The sequence below is a fragment of the Drosophila erecta genome, unplaced genomic scaffold (genome assembly GCF_003286155.1).
Source record: "Drosophila erecta strain 14021-0224.00,06,07 unplaced genomic scaffold, DereRS2 tig00000000-arrow-pilon, whole genome shotgun sequence".
NCBI lineage: Eukaryota > Metazoa > Arthropoda > Insecta > Diptera > Drosophilidae > Drosophila > Drosophila erecta.
The window spans coordinates 1,521,734-1,544,950 of record NW_020825194.1 but is presented as its reverse complement, the minus strand read 5'-3'; the positions used below and the strand labels follow the sequence as shown (position 1 = coordinate 1,544,950).

At 40.5% G+C, this 23,217-nt stretch overlaps 1 protein-coding gene across 1 annotated transcript; it reads right to left on the bottom strand.

Annotated features, from left to right (window-relative positions):
* Positions 1–3,057: 3,057 nt before the first annotated feature.
* Positions 3,058–4,149, bottom strand: LOC6555150. The gene has a single exon (XM_026983669.1). It carries the CDS (start codon positions 4,119–4,121, stop codon positions 3,159–3,161), a length of 963 nt encoding a protein of 320 aa, XP_026839470.1. The 5' UTR covers positions 4,122–4,149; the 3' UTR covers positions 3,058–3,158.
* Between the last annotated feature and the right edge of the window lie 19,068 nt (positions 4,150–23,217).

Sequence of the window (23,217 nt, the reverse complement as noted above, 5' to 3'; positions counted from 1 at the left end):
CAACGCGTACATGTCGCTGTTCTGTTTTTTAATTGGACCCATCTCGGATCCCGCCAATATTTCGAGCAGCGGAACCGCAAACTAGGAGTAACTAACGGCCAGCGGGCGGCGCTGTCAAAGTCAGCTGCTATATCCTATATCCCATATCCCCTTTTCCATATTCCATATCCATATTCCCCGCTTTTCCCGATTTCCCCGCTGGCAACGTCTAAAACGTTGAAAAATTCCAAATTGACTGCCGGACCCCTGGATGTTCGTGGCCGAGTCGACCATTGAAGGCGTTTGCGGTTGGACTTTTCGTTTCGGCCCGGACGTTTATTGAACATTTTTACTTGCGGTCGAGGAAAAATGGTATATGGTCTATTGCAAGAAGGCAGGAAGGCGGGGTGGCGGGATGGCGGGGGTTCCTTTATTAATTTTTGTGTGAGCTCGTCTCCAATTCACGGACGGCCTTAAATGCAAATCGCTGCAAATGGGATTTGTTGAAAAGGAGGTTTACGGCCCGGGAGCCAGAAGCCAGCAGAAATCTGTGAGCTGGCGAAATTGGCCAAAAAATGCGTTAAATGCAAATTGGATAAGATGTCGTGTCAGAGGAGCGAGCACTTGCATGTGCCTGCCAAGGCGGATATCCTTCGCATCCTTCGCATCCTTCGCATCCTTGCCATCACATGATGATGCCGAGTCGAGCCGAGCCGAGCAGAGAAATCCGAGGAATGGAACTTTAAAGTGGATTATATCTGGAGGATGTCCTCCGGAGCGGCCAAGTGCTATCTCCTGCGCTTTGGAAACATAAATCCGTGAGTTTTTGCCAGCGAAATTTATGGCGCTCGCGACACTCGCGAAAGTTTTGGCTGCGGCTGCGGCGGCGGCGGCGGCGGCATTGTTGTATTTATGACCGCGACATGACCTGCTCACATAAACGGACGGGCCTGAATCGCGTCCTGAATCCCGAGTCCTGAGATCCGAAAGTGTTGCCCGCCGTACGTGCGAGTCCTGCGCGGAAATTGGATTTGCCGGAGGATGCGAAGGCTGCTAAGCTGCGCCTCTTAAATCCGCACGCCTGTCAATTTACGCTTTTGATCGAAATTTATGTCCTAATGAGCCGAATGCAGCGCAGAAACTACAAGGATCCCAGGAATATACTCGCATTCGGGAAACGGCAAGAACAGGAGCCTGGCACTTTGCCCCAATTCCAATCAAAGTTAATTACGTGGAACATTCACAGTTCGAGCCGACCGCCGATTTACGAATGTAAAGCCCCCAGAGAAAAAATCGGAAGCCAAATCCATTCAACCGGATGCAGAACGTCTGGACTCTGCTTATGAGTGCCAATCTATTGGAAGTGTGTTTGCCGAATGTCTCCAGGCCGAGTCTGAATGGCCAGTCCAGGACGTGGCCATAATTATTGTTATGTTAATGGCGACCATCGGCAGGGGAAACTAAGAGCAGCTTTCGGGGTTGATTGGGCCTCCTCTGGGCCATAAAGCCAGCACCATGAGTTTGGATATCGACAAATGTTGTTTGTCCCTGGGCTCTGTGTTTGCCCGGCGACTTTGCATAAAAATGGATGAGTGGCTGGCGTCTCGGTTCGGGGGAAGTATTTATGAAGCCTTCGTCAGAAATCAAAGTCAACTGCTTAGGGCATCGAGGCAATAAAGTATATAAACATATTTATTATTGCAAAATAATGCTTTAACTGTACTATCTTCAAAATTCTCAAGAAGCTAGAAATTTGACTAAAATTTTCAATCTTATTATCTGATAATGAGAAGCGTGGAAAATGCCTTTGTTTTTCCTGCTAAGTGCCCAAAAGTGTGCCGCGTTTTCTGGCTCAGCCATAAAGTTCACTGCCACTTAGCCTGGAGAAAAGGGGCGTGGCGTGCGCACTCCTTTTTTACGATTCGCCATAGCTTTCGGAAAAGGGGCGATCTGCATCTGATGCACAAGTCAGCGGTCCTGATAGGTGTGACACATGCCGTGATTGATGAAATGTTTGGCCATAAGCCCAACCGAAAAGAGGAAGAACCCGAGGAGCCTGGACCGCCAGCTAATTTCCACATTTTTCACATTTACGAAGACAAATTGAGGTGCGAACTTGGGTCGAGGCAATAAAAGTGCCGAATATCAAAACAACCAAATCTCCGCCATAAAAAAGAGGTGGATATTGAAAGGGGGAGGAAGGGTTGTTCCTTTGACTGGCGGTGGCAGGCATGCGAAATTCCCGAATGCCAATTGTTTCTCGATTCTCGAGGAGATGGGCATCCGCCAAAAATCCCAGGGAGCTGTGAGCTGGGAGCAGAGATCTGGGCGCTGGGAAGTCGCATTATGAGCCGGGCAAAATCAAAACAGAAAGGGAAAGGAATTGGAATCGGACCACTATAAAAGTCAATATCTGTGACAATAAATTGTGACTCCTTCGATACAGTTCCACTGTGCTTTTGAGTTAGAGTTCGTGGCGAATCGTTCGCCATTTGAGTTTTCCGATTTCGGTTTAGTTTTCCATTTCATTTCGTTTTATATGCCCGGTTCGCCAAAAGTTGTCAACGGCCATAAACGCCGGCCCACGGAGTAAAACCACCCACTTTCCATTGACTTTTCAATAAAACCGAACACCAGCCGCAGACTTTTCCCCGCTTTTCCCCCTTTTCCCCTTTTCCGGCTTTCCATTAGCATAATGTCTGATTCGCCGATCAGATGCGGACTTTGATTTCCCTGGCTCTGACTTTCGATTTGCCACAATTCCATTTTATTTATTTGCCGGCCAGCGAAATTACATTTTAAAAAGTTTGCTTCTCGTTTGTTTTATTTATTTCTGTTTCAGGGGGTACTACACATTTTTATTGCTAATGTATGCGCATGGGAAATTGATTCGCAGCCAGCCCAATTTTCCCTCAGGGGGATCCCGACCATCTTAATTCTGCGCGACCTTGAGAGCTGCTGCTTTAATTGCTAATCGAGTGCCAATGCCATGTCAGCCGGCGACCTTGGCCAAAAGCAGGGGATCCATTATTCTCGACAAATGTGGTTCAAGAGCAAAAGTCGCGGGAAAAGAGCTGCGAATTTCGAGGCTCAGCACCAAAATAGACTGGCCCACAACATCTGGTTCGTATAAAATCGAAATCGAAATGGAAATGGAAATGGACAACGCACTTCTCACTTTATCTCAACTTGTGGAAATGTTCACGAACAGCACAGTGGTCTTCGGGATCGATGGCGCCGCTGGCCACTTGGTACAGTAGAGCCTGCAGTATGAAGGGCATTCGCTGGCAGCGATCTAGGTTGCACCAGGCGATTCTTTGCTCGTTTTGAACAGTGGTACCTGAAGCAAAGGGAAAGGTTTCCAGAAAACCTCTGCTGAAGCTCAACGTGAAATTCTCGTAAGGAGTTTCCATCAGGTCGTCTCCTGTCAAAGCTTTCCATTGAAAGCGCAGCTTTTGCGCAGGTTTCAGGATGTCCCAGGATGGCGAATTCGGAAAAGATTCGACATATGTTTCGTATATGCCTCTGGCTTGATCCTCCAGTGCTCGGAGCTGCTTTCTGGTAGCCGAATAGTCTTCAAAGCCTGATTCCTCCTTTCCACCATTCAACCTACAGTTGAGCGCACTCTTTTTAGGGGCAAAGGTATTCTTTAAAAAATAAAAAAGCTTGCTTTTCAGACCCTCTCGTTCCTCGTCTTCCGAATACACATCAATACAGTCGTCCTCTGTGGGGAGACTTGCTTGGCAGCCAAAGTTTTTCTTTGATTTACCACAATTCTCCCCCATTTCAATATTCTCTTCAAAGATTCCAGCCATTTCATCTTCATCGTCTCCATAGGCCTGGAAGATGAGCTCCATTGTGCTGCAGTTCAAGTCCGAAATGCGAATAAAACGCGGCTCACATCGCGCCTCCCCATCGTAGGTGACCAAAGGACCTGGATATTGGTGCCTAATTGTGTAACTAGGACGTGTCACTAGGGATCTGCAGTTATGGCCCCCCATTTCCACGTTTTTCCTCGCTCTTTTCAAGGCCAGCGATTCATCGCAACACGATTCTAAGCACGGGGATCCAAAGAGACTATTTACCATACCTTTTATAAAGCAATATAGGTCGGCACTTAAAAACTGCCAAAGTTCATCCATATTTTGCAAGAAATTTGAATTTAGCCGCTTTTTATGTGAAATTTTGTTTTGATTGCGATGTCAGGGAAATACTGTTTAGAAGCCCAATAGTTTTACTTCGGTATTCATAAATACATACGAAAGTCATGGTTATATATTTCGCAAAGAAATATCCATTTTGCCCCGCTTAATTTAGTGTTCATGAAAATATATGGGCCCGCATTATAAATGCGAAAAATACTCATTCACATAAAATCGTACAGGGAGCAGGACCAAATATGACAGCGAATTTTGCTATATTAAAAATGCTGCTGTAGCTGCAAAAAAAATGGCAAAAATATCAGAATAGAAGCGAAATAAAAAGATGAAACGGAAAGGAAAACATTGGCATTTCCACATTTATTCGCTTTTCCCCTCGCTTATTTATGTTTTCTGCTTATTATTGGGGGCTGGGCTGGGCTGGGCGGAATCGCAATTGGAACGTTCATATTCATTCTTCCGATTAAGCAGTTTTCATGGTCATCGCCAAGCGTTCGCGAATCATGGCCAGAATAAAATAAAATAAGTGGCCTAAATAAAAAGACAGCTAGTGGTGAGGCCGAGATACTCGTAAAGCTCTCGCGAGCATTGCCATCGCCCACCGATTCGGAAACCGAATAGCTGCAATTATTGAAATTAATTTCATTTATTACATCATGAAAATATTTGCCGGCCAGCGAGCAAAATATTTTCGCCACACGCTGTCCTTTGCAATTAAGGATTGGACATTGACTTGTCTGCCCCCTTCGATTGCCCAGTGTTTTTGTGTGCGTAATTTGGAGTTAATAACGTTGAAATAAATTCGCCATTCGATTTGTATCGCCCCATTCAGCGGACCAACATTTGCCAATTGTCCAGCCAAAACATGAACAGCCACTGACAGAAAATTTGCAGTTTACACTTCGTTTGGATCCTGAAACTTGAATTAGAAGCATTCGCCATTCATTAGAAATGGCTAAGAGATGAAGTCCCTTCATTTGGTAAAATTGCTTTTCCTTTCCGCTAATATTTTTGTCACTGTATAATTATTGGGGGTCAGGAGCATTTCGGCTTGCCACCTATAAAGTCTGCACTTAATTGCTTTGAATACGAATATTTGTTCGATGTGACATATATGGCATTATATTTTTCGGGAAATTTATGAGAAGCGTTTGGGATAGATGAGGATATGTGGGACATGTGAGCACGAGAAGCCATCTCTGGAGAGGCAACCCACTTTTTCCTCAGAAAGTCTGCATTATCAACTGGGACTCCCCGGCGAGGATGAGCTATTTCCCCACGTCTCATTTCTGCCGGATTTACGATGGCTAGGTGAGCTGGAGCACCGTGTTGCCAGCTAATGGCGATGCGTCGGCCACAGCTCCCAGAACAATAAAAATCCCATTTAGAAGTCGCGTGAGGCTTTCGCACTCCCTTTCCCAAGATTTCGCCACGAAAAAGCGCCGGAAAAGTGTGGCGGCAGCAGTTTTCCTCTGGCGCGAATGTGTGTTCTGCGTGTTTACGTGGAAACCATTTTTATGGCATGTCAAAAACCTATTTTAATGCTTTTAATGAAAGCGAATTTTATTGCATTACTTTTCGATTTTACTGCCCCGCCACCCCGAAAATCGACAGGGGGCGTAAAAATGCACTCAACTCAAAATGTTGACAAGATCGTAAAAAGTTTTGCTTCTGCGGGGAAAACAGGAAAAACAGGTGACAAAGCAAAAACAGGAGCCACCGCAGAAATGGAAAACTTGCTCATAACAAAGGCCACTTAAACTGCCAATTGTGGTGGCTTTTCCCCGAGTTATCCTTTCTGTAGAAAAAACATTTTTGCATACATTGGAATTTCGCTGGCGATGGCTCCCGAAAGTATGCTTTGCATTTTTCGAGCTGGCTGCTACCTTTGCCAAATTCATTTGACCAGAAACTTAAGTTATATTTTGGCGCCCGGCCAGTAGTAAAAAGATCGGGCATGCAGGGCCAAAACCAAGAGACATGTTTAGTGGCACGGCAGCAGCGACAAAAGCTTTCAGCCATAAAGGATGCAGGACGCAGGATGCAGGACTCGGGGCAAAGGCAAGGCAGCCCTGCACACGTCGCCTGTCGGAGCACTCAATGTCAGCAGATTCAGTCGGCAAATGCAGTTCCAGTCCGGCGAAACAATGACATGAGTTTTGGACGCACTTTTGCTCCCTGAACTCCCTGAAAAAAGAGTAGGAAAAACCCCAGCGACAATCCATATTGCATGCATTAAATATCTCATACAGTGTGGTGGGGCGAGAGCTAGCAAATGGATTCGGGGTCGCCAATATTGACAGGGTCAGTCATGCATTGTTGGCCGGCCAAAAAAGCGGTCGGGATGTCAACTGCAGGACATCTCACAACTTTTGGCCCGGCCCATTGGTGCGAAGAGGGAGCAGATGGGCTGTGGTGGCTAAGACAATGGAAGACTCCAGCTACGTTTGGGAACACTTAAAAATTAAACTATTGTTGTGTTGTAGGAAAACTTAAGGCAGTAACCTTTAGCACATAAACATTTGCAACTATTTAATATTGTTTACGTCTCTTTAAGGTGTCATAAAATTACAAGAATGTGTGTTCTTGCTTATCCCAACTTTAAATAAACTTATCACTTTGAGTGCACTTCTCGGGGTGACTGAGTGTATGGAATGGAAGCCCAATCGTATCTATGGCCTCCTCAGCTGTGTGACGAATCCTCCTCCCGTCCAAGAGAAGTGTCATTAGCCGGGATCCGTTCATAAAAAGCAATGGCAATGGCAGCCGCAAGTGACAAAGTTAGAGTACCGAATTCGTTTCATTGGCCCATAAAAAATGGCGAAAACAAAATGCAAATGAGTTTCGAGGCCCGCGAAAAAAGGTGGAACACTTTTGCAAGTAATTCTCGCCGCCGGAGACCCTTGACATTAGATGCCGCCGGCTCATTCCCTTTTCACTTTCCGGCGCATATAATTACACTTATTTGTGTAGCTAATTAATTGCTAATCAATCATGGGACGAAGGCGAGACGGACCCACAGAGCCACAATAAAAAAGGACGCGCCGTTGTTTGCCTGTCACCAAAGGACATCTCAATCCCGGGACTTCTAAGTATTCCCCCATCATCATCATCATCTCCATCGGCGACCCAACTTTTGTCCAGAGACAAAAGCCCGGCGAAAACAAAAGCTTAGCAAAAGATTGATCACAGCAAACTGGCGAGCTGCACCTGTTTGCTTACTCACGGTTATTAGCCAGGACACGCAGGATCTGCGAATCGAAGGGGGAGTGCGGAGGCGGCGCCATGCAAATGGCCAGCGGCGAGACTGCACTCGAAAAAACCCGTTGCGGAAAAGACACAACAATTTGAATGCAGCCAGAATACTTGAATACAACAATCTGTGCCCATAAGAGATAAACAACCGAATTTTGTGCTCACATTTCTTGTCACTTTCGCTGAGTGCATCCTTTGAGATTTTGAGCGCAGAGAAGTGTCAATTCCGGCTCGCTTTTTTGCACCTTTGCCAGGATTGTCAAGTGCTCGGGCGTATCCTTCGTCGACTGCCCCCCGATGTCCTGCTCTTGTCACTGTCACTCAGAGCTGACGTCAGCCCTCAAAAAAAAAAAAAAATAATAAAATAGAAGCCCCCTTCTTTATCCTTTGGCCTGGCTTTCGCTTGGCCTTTTTGGGCGCACATTTTATTTTACATAATTTGAACATTTAAGACGTGCCTGGGCATAGACAAGCGGCTTTAGTCTTAGTTTATGCAGGCCAGTGCTGGTGCGTCCTGCTCCTGTCCAGCTGGAGGAGCGCAGTTTTCCTCTCATTTTATTATTAAACGGCATTCGCATCCTTTACGCCCCAATGAGTTTTACGAGAGTTTATTCCTCGCCGCCCCCGCAGGACACTTGGACACTCTGGGCCCGTCAATCCGGGATGTCTTCATCTTTTATATAGGAAATCTGCCAGTTTAGTGTTCGCAATTCACATTTGTATTTGTCAAAACTTGCACGTTTGCCGTTTGCCGTTTGCCGTTTGCTGTTTACTGTTTGCTCTTTCGGCCTGCAGAAATTTTACAGTTAACCCAAATTGTCGGCAATTTGGCCAAGATGCTGTTCCAGCCAGGACTCTCCATTTGATGATCCTTTCAATTCAATTGTTCGGCGGCGGAGTGGGTTTGCGTAAGTGATAGTAACGAGCATTCATAACGCGCTTGATGGCCATATATGGCTGGGATGCTATCAAGCGAGCAGAGCATATATATTTAACAAAAAAACTCTGAATTGGAAAACTTTAGCTATTAGTTACTCACTCAAAACTGTTAATTGTAGGCTAAAAATGTTCCTATGAGCAGATATACTTCCAGTTGAAAGGTGATGTCACGCAGTGCATTGGGCGTTTGGCAGGGGTGGTTGGTTGGCACAAGGACATTAGTTTATTGGATGGGGGATGCGCTTTGACCCTCCGCCAGGACACTATTGTTGTGCTGGCTGATTGGTAATTCGATACAGTTGTTCGATGGCAGTTCGCTTTGTGTGCGAATCTTTGGCATCATTTGAAGCGCATCGCCAATTGAGGAAAACTTCTCCGCTTTCCCACTCGACGAGCATCCCCTGCGCGATTTCCCCCGTCGATTTTCCATTCCCCTCTGTTTTTGTTCCTGTCTCGTGTCTCGTGTCTCGCGTCTCGTGTCTCTTGTCTCCGGTTGGCACTAATTTTCCTGCTTGTCGCCGTGCGAAACGTATAAATAATTTTATTTTATTTTTGTTTTCATTCCATATCAATACTATTTATGGACTAATGGATTTATGGCTCCTGCCCTTCTGATCCTGCTTCGATTGTGTATCAATCGTTGTCATCGTCCGCGGCACGTGTGTTGTCCTCGTTTCCGGATCCTTTTCTGCAGGGATGCACATCCTTAATGTCCGTGCAATTATGAATATTTCGTGTGGGAACCAGCGCCTCTAGGATTCACGCTCTCTGCCGTCGAGAGCGATTTCTTGGCGGCTTCTTCTTATTATTCTTTCATTTTGGCAAATTGTTTTCGTTTTATTAAATTTCTTTTCACTTGATAGTCCCTTTTCGCATTTTCGGTTATTATTATTATTCCTACGATTGGCCAAGAGAGAAAGGTTTTGCGTTTCGTTTCCCTTCTGGCCAAGAGCAACTCCTTTCGGCTTTTAATAAATGTCCAGCCAGCAGCTGAAGCCGCTCGTATTTCGTCTGCCAGCAGCTCAAGAAATATGCACAAATTAATTTTCTTTTATTCCAGCAAAGGCAAAATTTAAATCAACCAAGTCGGGTGGAGAGTGCGTCCTGCCCACTGGAGGAAAAGGGTTTGGGCCCTGGTGTTGTTGTTTTTTTTTGGGTCCGCAGGACACAACTGCTGGCCAAAGTCGAGGAATATCCTTACAAAGGCACAGGTCCCCCCGCCCCCCGCTCCCCCACTCCAGTCTGTTATGAATGCAAATTAAAAGTATACAAATCTAATAAGTTCCATTTAAGTTGCTTTAATTTCACTCGTTTGCCTCCTCTGCATTTGCATTCGGAAATGGTTGCTAATTGTTGAGCTTTTAGACAGCGAATTTTTAATGCAAAGTGCGCCGTTTCCTTTCAGAGACGTTTTATTAGATTCTGTGAAAAGAAAAGGCATCTTGCATTACGCTCTATGCATTCGGATTTGCTCTATGCATTTTCCCTCAGCAAATTGGGAATTAATCAGAGGCGCTTTCAACTCGTTAGTTTATTTTAGGAACTCATCATCGAGGGCGATACCATATTCACAGAGCGTATTTAGCAACAACTCGTATTCAGCGAAACGAGTGAGTAAGATCAGAATTTTAAAATATTCACCCTTAAGAAGGCAACTTAATTATTTTCCACTAAGGCAATCGATGGGCTGCAGTCTAATTTTTATTTTGCACATTTTATGTCTGCAAATGAGATGCGCCCCCAAAGTATCCTTTGATTGACTAATAAAACGATACGTGAGCTGATTCCAGAAGGTGGCCAAAAAAATGGCCACTCGACCAAGGTGATTCTCGCCTCTCGGTTTTCTGCACCAAAGGTAATTCCCAGCCGGAGGAAAAGAAGGCGGCTGGGCGTATGTGACGCACATATTTAAGCAACTCCTGGACACCCTGGGGCATGGGCATCCTGGACACAATCGACTGCCCCCGAGAATCCACCATCCAGATGTCACCCGAGAATTGTGACGACTGTTGATGAAGATGATGATGATGACGATGATGATTCCGATGGCTGTTGATGATGCCAAGGCGAAATAAACTTTGTAAAATGTTGCGACTGGCATAAACAAAGTGGTTGTGCCCTCGGGTGGTGCGATGTGTGGGTGGATTGGGTGGTTTGGGTGGGCTTGGTGGCTGGGTGACTGCCACCCTCGTACCTTTCGCCCTCACTTCTGACCATATGCTGCCAGCTAGCCCAGGGCTGTCGTAGGTGTAACTGCGTGCGCCATAAACTTCTGTAATAGACTCTGGGCATCCCAGAAAGGGACACGGGATGCGGATGCGGATGCGGATTCGGATTCGGTGGGCACACCTTCAAGGAGCCGGCCATCACCTCAGGCCCTCGATTCTGCTGAAATGTGCACAAATTTTCATTGTCGACCGACAACCCAAAAAACCAAATCTCCGTAGATGTCCGCACATTGTCCGGATCGCCCTCCCTTTTTCTATACACTCGGAAAAACAAAGCACTTTAAAGTTTGGATTGCATTTTGATAGGCCTTAGCTGTCAAGAATCCTCTTTAGTAAAGAGTTATAAATAAGGCAATTTCGTTTTTTTTTTTTCTCGGTGCATAAATGTGTGTGTGTCCTTTATAGTTTTGTTCATTTCGTAAATATGCGTTTTGTCCTTTTTTGGGGGGACGGAGGCAGCCTGCGACTTTCATAACTTGAAGGAGCTGGGCTCACCTTTTAGCCGTCCCTTGTCCTTGTTTTGCCCATAAGCAGATTCATAATTTGATCCTGGGGTAAATACATTTTATTATGCTTTTATGTGTGAGCCATCTTGGAGTGGAGTGTCCAACCTTGGGACAGGTTGGCCATGTCCTTTAAGTGCAAACTTATGAATTGGTCAGGGGACATGTGTGGCAGAATGTGTGTGTGTGTGTGGGGGTGGTTCGGTATTTGTCTTTAATATTTTGCCTATAAACATATTTTTATTTATTTAGGTCGAGCTGAGAACGCACTAAAATACGGCCTTACCTACCACAGCTGCACTTGATGGCCCATACATATCGGCTATATATAGTATAGGATAGATGCTATATATCCCCATGTACTTGAAGGTAGTGCCAGCGGCAGCCAAGCAAATCACTTAACACTTTCACTTCAACGCTAAATTAATTAAAATTTATACTACGGCAGCAGCGAGAGCGCAAAAACAAATAAATTAAGTAGGCGTTAAAATAGTTCATATTTCATTTGGCCTCCGGTTCTGTGGAAAAGTCCAATCGCAAACGTGGCAGGCGACTCGGCGAGAACAATTGGCCAAGTGCTGACAGGCAGATGCGTAGCGCTCAGATACAGATACTACTTTCAGATATACAATGTATCTAAAAAGTGAAACTCTGGTCACGCCTTCTCGACAGCAGCAGTGTTGTTCTGGGTAAAACTGCATCTGGGCACTTGATTAATTTCCTGCAGACAGCGACAATGGGATAAATGAGGTAGACCAATTAGCCAGAACAGGCCGTCTAATTGGCCAGTGAAATAGAGCCGCACACCCATCCCCCCAACCCACTGTCAGGAAATAGAAGATCCAATGGCATCACGTAGCCGACCGCATCGCCGTATGATTTTGCACTTTCGGTTTTTATTTCACTCCGGGGAGCTTGTTAGCCAGCAAAACGTGAGCTAAGCGAAAGCTGAGGCGGCCAAAATGATGTGTGTTTGCATTTTAGATTCCGGCTCGTGTTGCGTAAGTCGATAAAAATTTCATATTTATTGACCATTAGCACCTAGGGCCCAGCTGAGTTATCTGAATAAGCTCGTCCGCTGGGGAGCCACTGCCTCCCTCATCCACGCCCCCAAGCCACATCCTGCCTCCTGCCTCCTGCCTCCTGCCTCCTGCCTCCTGCCCCCCAACGTGCAACGAATGCGAGTGTCGACGAATGCGAACAATTCGCGTCGACATCTTGTCTGCATAATTGCAACACATACTCGCCTCGCCGGTGAGATCTGCGAATAAATAGCTGCCAGACGATGGTCTATATGGCCGGTAGTCTGGGTACCACCAGGACTGACACTGACGCCAGCATGTCGGCCCGCCTCCTGCCACTCCCACCGCCCAACCGCCTCACCGCCCCTCCGCCAAACTCCCCCTGAGAAAGTGGCACCTTTGGGCCGCCGCGTGCTTAGGTGGCGTCAACCCACTTTGCCGCACAGTGAAGGTTCCCCAAAGGAACTACGGGTGGCACTCAATGGTTTAACCGGATCACAGTAAGTTCCGTGCAATTAAGCACCTTAATTGGTGACTTCAATAGTCAGCAAGACGTTCGCAAAAAAGGGCAACCAGTTTTAAACCAAGTTTAAAACAAGTTTAAGTATGACATATGCATTTACCCTGAAATCTGCACTGTACTGTGGCCATTCCTTGGCCGAAAATAGTTGCCAAATTATTGTCACTATGCGGTCTTGTCGCCATTGTCGCACCTTTCGGATTGTGGCGCTTTCGACATTCAAGTGGCGCTGCGATAATGCCGATGTGATGTTGACAGTTGCAACAGCAACAGCAACAACAGCAGAGGGAGCATCAGCAATTGCAGCAACTGCAACAATGCACCTTGCTGCAGAAAGGTGCAACCACTTAATGCCGCATTACTTGGCACATTTCGACGGGCCGAAAAATCGGGACGATTTTCTAGGTGCGAATTTTCACGAGGCGAGCGACAATTTTCCCCGGCATTTTCCTCATTTGCTGCGAGGGGCGGGGCCAGCAGTCTCCTTGGCGTCACAGCGTCGGCGAATAAATGAAAAATCATTTCATTTCAATTCATTTTCACTTAAAAATACGCCGTACACTTTTCACGTACACAAATCGAGCGAGATCGAGTATACAGTGTAGTATAGTATATCGCATTGACTTGCTAGACGGGCAGGCAATAAATTAAATTTTCTCTCGGCTGGCGAAAAAGCCAAACGCTGAAAAACGTGGAAATGCAGCCCTAATCGAAGACGATGTGGGTTTCCCCCGGATTCAGCGATTTCCCCGCTTTTCTCCGCTTTTCCCCGCTTTTCACCGTTTCACCAACCGAGTGGAGGCACAAATGAAGCGCGCCGTGTGCCACACTTTTCCACCGAAAGTCAAAATGCGTTTCCAGTTTATTTTCAAAATGTTCAATTTCAATAATTTTTTAATGGCCCCAACGCACGCACGCACGTCCAGGCAACTCTATAAGGCACTGCTCCCCACAATCCCCACCCATCCAATTCGATCCGAGATGAACTGAGCTGAACCGATCTGTACTGAACTGAGCGGAACTGAACCGTTTGGCCAATTAGTCGAGATGTTTGCACAAATGCCAGACAAATGCAGACGAGTGCCGGCGGCATATAAAATTTCAAGCTCATCGCGTCCGATGGGCGCCATTGGGCAGATCATGATCCTAATGGGGTTGATCTGTCCAAAGCACCGGAAAAAATGGTTTCTAGCTTGCTTACAAAGTAATCTTAACCACCCATCGTTTACTCAAGGTGTGAGTCTTACGAAAAATATCCTTTAATAAATGCTTGCAGGTCTCTTTTTAATAAATATCGAAATTGAACTGAGTGACAAAAAAAGAATTCACATTAAAGTCCCCAAATGGAGATGTAAACAATTTGGGAAAAAATGTCTGCACAGTGCAGATTTCTATGTGCGATCGGAATGCGCCTCGATTATTTGTTTGTACAGGGGCTTCAAAGGAGCGTGCCCAGTTTTATATTGCTAGATGTTCTAGATGTGCTAGATGTTTGCATTCTGCATTCGCTTTGACATCTCAAAGCAACATAAACTGGCGTATCGGGCAGGGAAAACACCTTTGTGCCGACACCTATAAAAATGTCCGATCTTTACGATCGTTTAGCCCCACCACGTCGAATGGCAGACCGGGTTTATATGGTCGGGCGACTTCCACGAATTCCACGCCGGAAATTATGAGGTCGGCCTTTTGAGGCGACAACAATGTTGCCAAACATTAAAATATGAAAATTCACTTAAAAACGTAAACAACACGGACTCGTCTCCGTTCTCCGTTCGCCGTTCTCCGTGCTCCCCATTTCGACATAAAATCATCCACTGAAAATTGAAAACTGAAAAACAGAAAAACTGAAATAGAGAATAGCAGAGCAGAAGAGCAAAATCCGAGTGTCCAAGGCGGCAAACGCTTTACGATCGATCGTTAAATAAATTGGCAAATAAATGTAAATGAGGCATGGTCAGAACTGAACCACCGAATCCCCCTATCCCACGACTGCATCCATCAATGGCGATTTTGGCGGAACAATCCGCCGGACATTTGGGCAGGTCAGCCAACCAAATGGATCCTCGAACGACGCTGTGGAAATGTAAATTATAACTGAATTTGCATCTCATGCAAGTGTGGGCATTCGCATAAATCACAGCTCTCAATGGGTTTCTTTGAAGAATTCAGCCAGTGAGATGATGGATAAGTAGATGCCTTATGAGGCCAAGGATCGGTGGACTACGCTTGCTGATTGGGTGGAGGTGATTGATATTGTAAATACTGTTTTGATTAAAAGTAAATTACAATTAGAAATTCCATATACTATGCTGTCGATATTAATTTTGTGAAATAAACGGATGTGAAACGTAAGCAGACTTGCAAGTATCTAAGCGATACATTTTCCAAACGGAGCATGGGGCTTCCCTGCCAGCTGACAGCTGCTCATCGAACTTTATCTGCGGCCGTAAATGGGAGGAGCCACTAAACGCATATAGTTGAATATTAATGAACCCGATTTTTACTGGGCACTTGGCCGCTTTTATCGCCCGCAAGGAGGACACACGGCTAAGTCCACGGTACTCGGCGAACGACTGGAGTCAAAATCACTGCAGCAATTAAAGTGGATTTATGAATCCACCGATGACAGATTCCGAGTAGGAAGTGCTATCTCGGAGCGGAGCCCGCCAATATTGTATTAAAATTTTGCCATCATAAAGATTATTATTTTATGGCGGCGCACCCCCGATATCCCTATACGTATGTATGTCATATGCCATCTAGCCACGCGTCGCAGGCAGATTCAAATAAATTTTTAATGCACTCGTTGTTCCCCACTTTTGGTCCTGGCGTCGCACTTTTATTATTGATATTTACAGCTCACATATCGACTGCCATGATGCATTATTCATCCGAGAGTCGCTGACGTCAAGTCAAGGATTGTATGGTTGTGCTCGTCCCCTTGCAGTGTTTGGTAATTAATGAAGCCATAAAAACTAAACCCAATTAATTAAAAATGCACACACACTCGACTTTTCCACTCGAGGGAGGCGAAAATCGAACAACGAACATCGAACATCGGCCATTGAATCGGGCCATAGAAATCGAGCGGTGCCAACTGTAAAATGTCTTTTACGACTCGATCTGCACTTGATGGCCATTACCCATTACCCCCGCCCCCGCCCATCTCCATCTCCATCCATATCCAAATCACCATCCACATCCATCCATGTATCCAGTCTGAAGTTGAGTAGTTCCCAAGTAAAATGGCGTCGGCCATTGTTAAAGTTTTTATTACAAACTCGTAAATGTCGAATGTAATTTAGACAAACATGTGTGCGAGTCCTCGTATTAATAGTAACTTGATTGACCCCTGACCACATTGCCCGTTGCCACTATTTTTCTTGGCCAAATGCAACATGTTCCCTGTTCCATGGGCAAAATCCAACTCACTCGGGCTAATCAAAATATTTTCAGAGAGACAAAACTAGTCTGAAAGGTGCCAGAGGCGTTTTCATTGCACATGAAACACTTGCGGGCTGTCAAAGTAGAGGGAAATGCGGAAAATGCAAACTCAAGTGCAGCGGGAAAATGACAACCGAAAGGGGAGAACAGTCAACCTGACTTATGGACGAAAAAAACAAGATAAAATGCTATAGTAAAGTTCCCCGACTATCAGCTAGTGGAAGTGCAAACGAGACATTTTAACATTTTCTGGAGTATCGGTAGTACTTGGGAAACAAAGTGATAATTACATAATTACAAAGTATAATACCAAAAAAAATATATAAAAAAAATTGAATGCAAATTTTTTTAGAGTATTGCGCCAGAAACATTTTATGATATTCCACTTCATCCGATTAAGATAAGTTGAGTTATGGAGTTTAGAACTTCAGCTTTGGTACATTTCTTAATATGTATTTTGAATATCTACAACATCATAACATCAAAAAATTACAAAAAAATGTCGAAAAAATAAATTTTCAAATTTGAATGCAGATTTATAGATAATTGCTCCAGAAACATTTAGAGGTATGCCACTTCGAATTCCGATTAAGATAAGTTGAGTTATGGACTTTGGAACTTCAGTCTTGGGACATTTTTGAATTTCTACAACATCATAACATCAAAAAATTACAAAAAAATGTCGAAAAAATAAATTTTCAAATTTGAATGCAGATTTATAGATAATTGCTCCAGAAACATTTAGAGGTATGCCACTTCAAATTCCGATTAAGATTAGTTGAGTTATGGACTTTGGAACTTCAGTCTTGGGACATTTTTGAATTTCTACATCAAAAAATTACAAAAAAATGTCAAAAAAATAAATTTTCAAATTTGAATGCAGATTTATAGATAATTGCTCCAGAAACATTTAGAGGTATGCCACTTCAAAATCCGATTAAGATAAGTTGAGTTATGGACTTTGGAACTTCAGTCTTGGGACATTTTTGAATTTCTACAACATCAAAAAATTACAAAAAAATGTCGAAAAAATAAATTTTCAAATTTGAATGCTGATTTATAGATAATTGCTCCAGAAACATTTAGAGGTATGCCACTTCGAATTCCGATTAAGATAAGTTGAGTTATGGACTTTGGAACTTCAGTCTTGGGACATTTTTGAATTTCTACAACATCATAACATCAAAAAATTACAAAAAAATTTCGAAAAAATAAATTTTCAAATTTGAATGCAGATTTATAGATAAATGCTCCAGAAACATTTAGAGGTATGCCACTTCGAATTCCGATAAAGATAAGTTGAGTTATGGACTTTGGAACTTCAGTCTTGGGACATTTTTGAATTTCTACAACATCAAAAAATTACAAAAAAAGGTCGAAAAAATAAATTTTCAAATTTGAATGCAGATTTATAGATAATTGCTCCAGAAACATTTAGAGGTATGCCACTTCAAATTCCGATTAAGATTAGTTGAGTTATGGACTTTGGAACATCAGTCTTGGGACATTTTTGAATTTCTACAACATCAAAAAATTACAAAAAAATGTCAAAAAAAATAAATTTTCAAATTTGAATGCAGATTTATAGATAATTGCTCCAGAAACATTTAGAGGTATGCCACTTCGAATTCCGATTAAGATAAGTTGAGTTATGGACTTTGGAACTTTCGCATTGGGTAATTTTTTAATTCTACAACATCATAACATCAAAAAAAAATTACAAAAAAAGGTCGAAAAAATAAATTTTCAAATTTGAATGCAGATTTATAGATAATTGCTCCAGAAACATTTAGAGGTATGCCACTTCGAATTCCGATTAAGATAAGTTGAGTTATGGACTTTGGAACTTCAGTCTTGGGACATTTTTGAATTTCTACAACATCATAACATCAAAAAATTACAAAAAAATGTCGAAAAAATAAATTTTCAAATTTGAATGCAGATTTATAGATAATTGCTCCAGAAACATTTAGAGGTATGCCACTTCAAATTCCGATTAAGATTAGTTGAGTTATGGACTTTGGAACTTCAGTCTTGGGACATTTTTGAATTTCTACAACATCATAACATCAAAAAATTACAAAAAAATGTCGAAAAAATAAATTTTCAAATTTGAATGCAGTTTCTTAGAGAATTGCTCCAGAAACATTTAGAGGTATGCCACTTCGAATTCCGATTAAGATAAGTTGAGTTATGGACTTTGGAACTTCAGTCTTGGGACATTTTTGAATTTCTACAACATCATACATCAAAAAATTACAAAAAAATGTCGAAAAAATAAATTTTCAAATTTGAATGCAGATTTATAGATAATTGCTCCAGAAACATTTAGAGGTATGCCACTTCAAATTCCGATTAAGATTAGTTGAGTTATGGACTTTGGAACTTCAGTCTTGGGACATTTTTGAATTTCTACAACATCAAAAAATTACAAAAAAATGTCGAAAAAATAAATTTTCAAATTTGAATGCAGATTTATAGATAATTGCTCCAGAAATATTTAGAGGTATGCCACTTCGAATTCCGATTAAGATAAGTTGAGTTATGGACTTTGGAACTTCAGTCTTGGGACATTTTTGAATTTCTACAACATCATAACATCAAAAAATTACCAAAAAATGTCGAAGAAATAAATTTTCAAATTTGAATGCAGATTTATAGATAATTGCTCCAGAAACATTTAGAGGTATGCCACTTCGAATTCCGATTAAGATAAGTTGAGTTATGGACTTTGGAACTTCAGTCTTGGGACATTTTTGAATTTCTACATCAAAAAATTACAAAAAAATGTCGAAAAAATAAATTTTCAAATTTGAATGCAGATTTATAGATAATTGCTCCAGAAACATTTAGAGGTATGCCACTTCGAATTCCGATTAAGATAAGTTGAGTTATGGACTTTGGAACTTCAGTCTTGGGACATTTTTGAATTTCTACAACATCATAACATCAAAAAAATTACAAAAAAATGTCGAAAAAATAAATTTTCAAATTTGAATGCAGATTTATAGATAATTGCTGCAGAAACATTTAGAGGTATGCCACTTCAAATTCCGATTAAGATTAGTTGAGTTAGGGACTTTGGAACTTCAGTCTTGGGACATTTTTGAATTTCTACAACATCATAACATCAAAAAATTACAAAAAAATGTCGAAAAAATAAATTTTCAAATTTGAATGCAGATTTATAGATAATTGCTCCAGAAACATTTAGAGGTATGCCACATCAAATTCCGATTAAGATTAGTTGAGTTATGGACTTTGCAACTTCAGTCTTGGGACATTTTTGAATTTCTACAACATCATAACATCAAAAAATTACAAAAAAATGTCGAAAAAATAAATTTTCAAATTTGAATGCAGATTTATAGATAATTGCTCCAGAAACATTTAGAGGTATGCCACTTCAAATTCCGATTAAGATTAGTTGAGCTATGGACTTTGGAACATCAGTCTTGGGACATTTTTGAATTTCTACAACATCAAATAATTACAAAAAAATGTCAAAAAAATAAATTTTCAAATTTGAATGCAGATTTATAGATAATTGCTCCAGAAACATTTAGATGTATGCCACTTCGAATTCCGATTAAGATAAGTTGAGTTATGGACTTTGGAACTTTCGCATTGGGTAATTTTTTAATTCTACAACATCATAACATCAAAAAAAAATTACAAAAAAAGGTCGAAAAAATAAATTTTCAAATTTGAATGCAGATTTATAGATAATTGCTCCAGAAACATTTAGAGGTATGCCACTTCAAATTCCGATTAAGATTAGTTGAGTTATGGACTTTGGAACATCAGTCTTGGGACATTTTTGAATTTCTACAACATCAAAAAATTACAAAAAAATGTCAAAAAAATAAATTTTCAAATTTGAATGCAGATTTATAGATAATTGCTCCAGAAACATTTAGAGGTATGCCACTTCGAATTCCGATTAAGATAAGTTGAGTTATGGACTTTGGAACTTTCGCATTGGGTAATTTTTTAATTCTACAACATCATAACATCAAAAAAAAATTACAAAAAAAGGTCGAAAAAATAAATTTTCAAATTTGAATGCAGATTTATAGATAATTGCTCCAGAAACATTTAGAGGTATGCCACTTCAAATTCCGATTAAGATAAGTTGAGTTATGGACTTTGGAACTTCAGTCTTGGGACATTTTTGAATTTCTACAACATCATAACATCAAAAAATTACAAAAAAATGTCGAAAAAATAAATTTTCAAATTTGAATGCAGATTTATAGATAATTGCTCCAGAAACATTTAGAGGTATGCCACTTCAAATTCCGATTAAGATTAGTTGAGTTATGGACTTTGGAACTTCAGTCTTGGGACATTTTTGAATTTCTACAACATCATAACATCAAAAAATTACAAAAAAATGTCGAAAAAATAAATTTTCAAATTTGAATGCAGTTTCTTAGAGAATTGCTCCAGAAACATTTAGAGGTATGCCACTTCGAATTCCGATTAAGATAAGTTGAGTTATGGACTTTGGAACTTCAGTCTTGGGACATTTTTGAATTTCTACAACATCATAACATCAAAAAATTACAAAAAAAATGTCGAAAAAATAAATTTTCAAATTTGAATGCAGATTTATAGATAATTGCTCCAGAAACATTTAGAGGTATGCCACTTCAAATTCCGATTAAGATTAGTTGAGTTATGGACTTTGGAACTTCAGTCTTGGGACATTTTTGAATTTCTACAACATCAAAAAATTACAAAAAAATGTCGAAAAAATAAATTTTCAAATTTGAATGCAGATTTATAGATAATTGCTCCAGAAATATTTAGAGGTATGCCACTTCGAATTCCGATTAAGATAAGTTGAGTTATGGACTTTGGAACTTCAGTCTTGGGACATTTTTGAATTTCTACAACATCATAACATCAAAAAATTACCAAAAAATGTCGAAAAAATAAATTTTCAAATTTGAATGCAGATTTATAGATAATTGCTCCAGAAACATTTAGAGGTATGCCACTTCGAATTCCGATTAAGATAAGTTGAGTTATATACTTTGGAACTTCAGTCTTGGGACATTTTTGAATTTCTACATCAAAAAATTACAAAAAAATGTCGAAAAAATAAATTTTCAAATTTGAATGCAGATTTATAGATAATTGCTCCAGAAATATTTAGAGGTATGCCACTTCGAATTCCGATTAAGATAAGTTGAGTTATGGACTTTGGAACTTCAGTCTTGGGACATTTTTGAATTTCTACAACATCATAACATCAAAAAATTACCAAAAAATGTCGAAAAAATAAATTTTCAAATTTGAATGCAGATTTATAGATAATTGCTCCAGAAACATTTAGAGGTATGCCACTTCGAATTCCGATTAAGATAAGTTGAGTTATATACTTTGGAACTTCAGTCTTGGGACATTTTTGAATTTCTACATCAAAAAATTACAAAAAAATGTCGAAAAAATAAATTTTCAAATTTGAATGCAGATTTATAGATAATTGCTCCAGAAACATTTAGAGGTATGCCACTTCGAATTCCGATTAAGATAAGTTGAGTTATGGACTTTGGAACTTCAGTCTTGGGACATTTTTGAATTTCTACAACATCATAACATTAAAAAAATTACAAAAAAATGTCGAAAAAATAAATTTTCAAATTTGAATGCAGATTTATAGATAATTGCTCCAGAAACATTTAGAGGTATGCCACATCAAATTCCGATTAAGATTAGTTGAGTTATGGACTTTGCAACTTCAGTCTTGGGACATTTTTGAATTTCTACAACATCATAACATCAAAAAATTACAAAAAAATGTCGAAAAAATAAATTTTCAAATTTGAATGCAGATTTATAGATAATTGCTCCAGAAACATTTAGAGGTATGCCACATCAAATTCCGATTAAGATTAGTTGAGTTATGGACTTTGCAACTTCAGTCTTGGGACATTTTTGAATTTCTACAACATCATAACATCAAAAAATTACAAAAAAATGTCGAAAAAATAAATTTTCAAATTTGAATGCAGATTTATAGATAATTGCTCCAGAAACATTTAGAGGTATGCCACTTCAAATTCCGATTAAGATTAGTTGAGTTATGGACTTTGGAACATCAGTCTTGGGACATTTTTGAATTTCTACAACATCAAATAATTACAAAAAAATGTCAAAAAAATAAATTTTCAAATTTGAATGCAGATTTATAGATAATTGCTCCAGAAACATTTAGATGTATGCCACTTCGAATTCCGATTAAGATAAGTTGAGTTATGGACTTTGGAACTTTCGCATTGGGTAATTTTTTAATTCTACAACATCATAACATCAAAAAAAAATTACAAAAAAAGGTCGAAAAAATAAATTTTCAAATTTGAATGCAGATTTATAGATAATTGCTCCAGAAACATTTAGAGGTATGCCACTTCAAATTCCGATTAAGATTAGTTGAGTTATGGACTTTGGAACATCAGTCTTGGGACATTTTTGAATTTCTACAACATCAAAAAATTACAAAAAAATGTCAAAAAAATAAATTTTCAAATTTGAATGCAGATTTATAGATAATTGCTCCAGAAACATTTAGAGGTATGCCACTTCGAATTCCGATTAAGATAAGTTGAGTTATGGACTTTGGAACTTTCGCATTGGGTAATTTTTTAATTCTACAACATCATAACATCAAAAAAAAATTACAAAAAAAGGTCGAAAAAATAAATTTTCAAATTTGAATGCAGATTTATAGATAATTGCTCCAGAAACATTTAGAGGTATGCCACTTCGAATTCCGATTAAGATAAGTTGAGTTATGGACTTTGGAACTTCAGTCTTGGGACATTTTTGAATTTCTACAACATCATAACATCAAAAAATTACAAAAAAATGTCGAAAAAATAAATTTTCAAATTTGAATGCAGATTTATAGATAATTGCTCCAGAAACATTTAGAGGTATGCCACTTCAAATTCCGATTAAGATTAGTTGAGTTATGGACTTTGGAACTTCAGTCTTGGGACATTTTTGAATTTCTACAACATCATAACATCAAAAAATTACAAAAAAATGTCGAAAAAATAAATTTTCAAATTTGAATGCAGTTTCTTAGAGAATTGCTCCAGAAACATTTAGAGGTATGCCACTTCGAATTCCGATTAAGATAAGTTGAGTTAT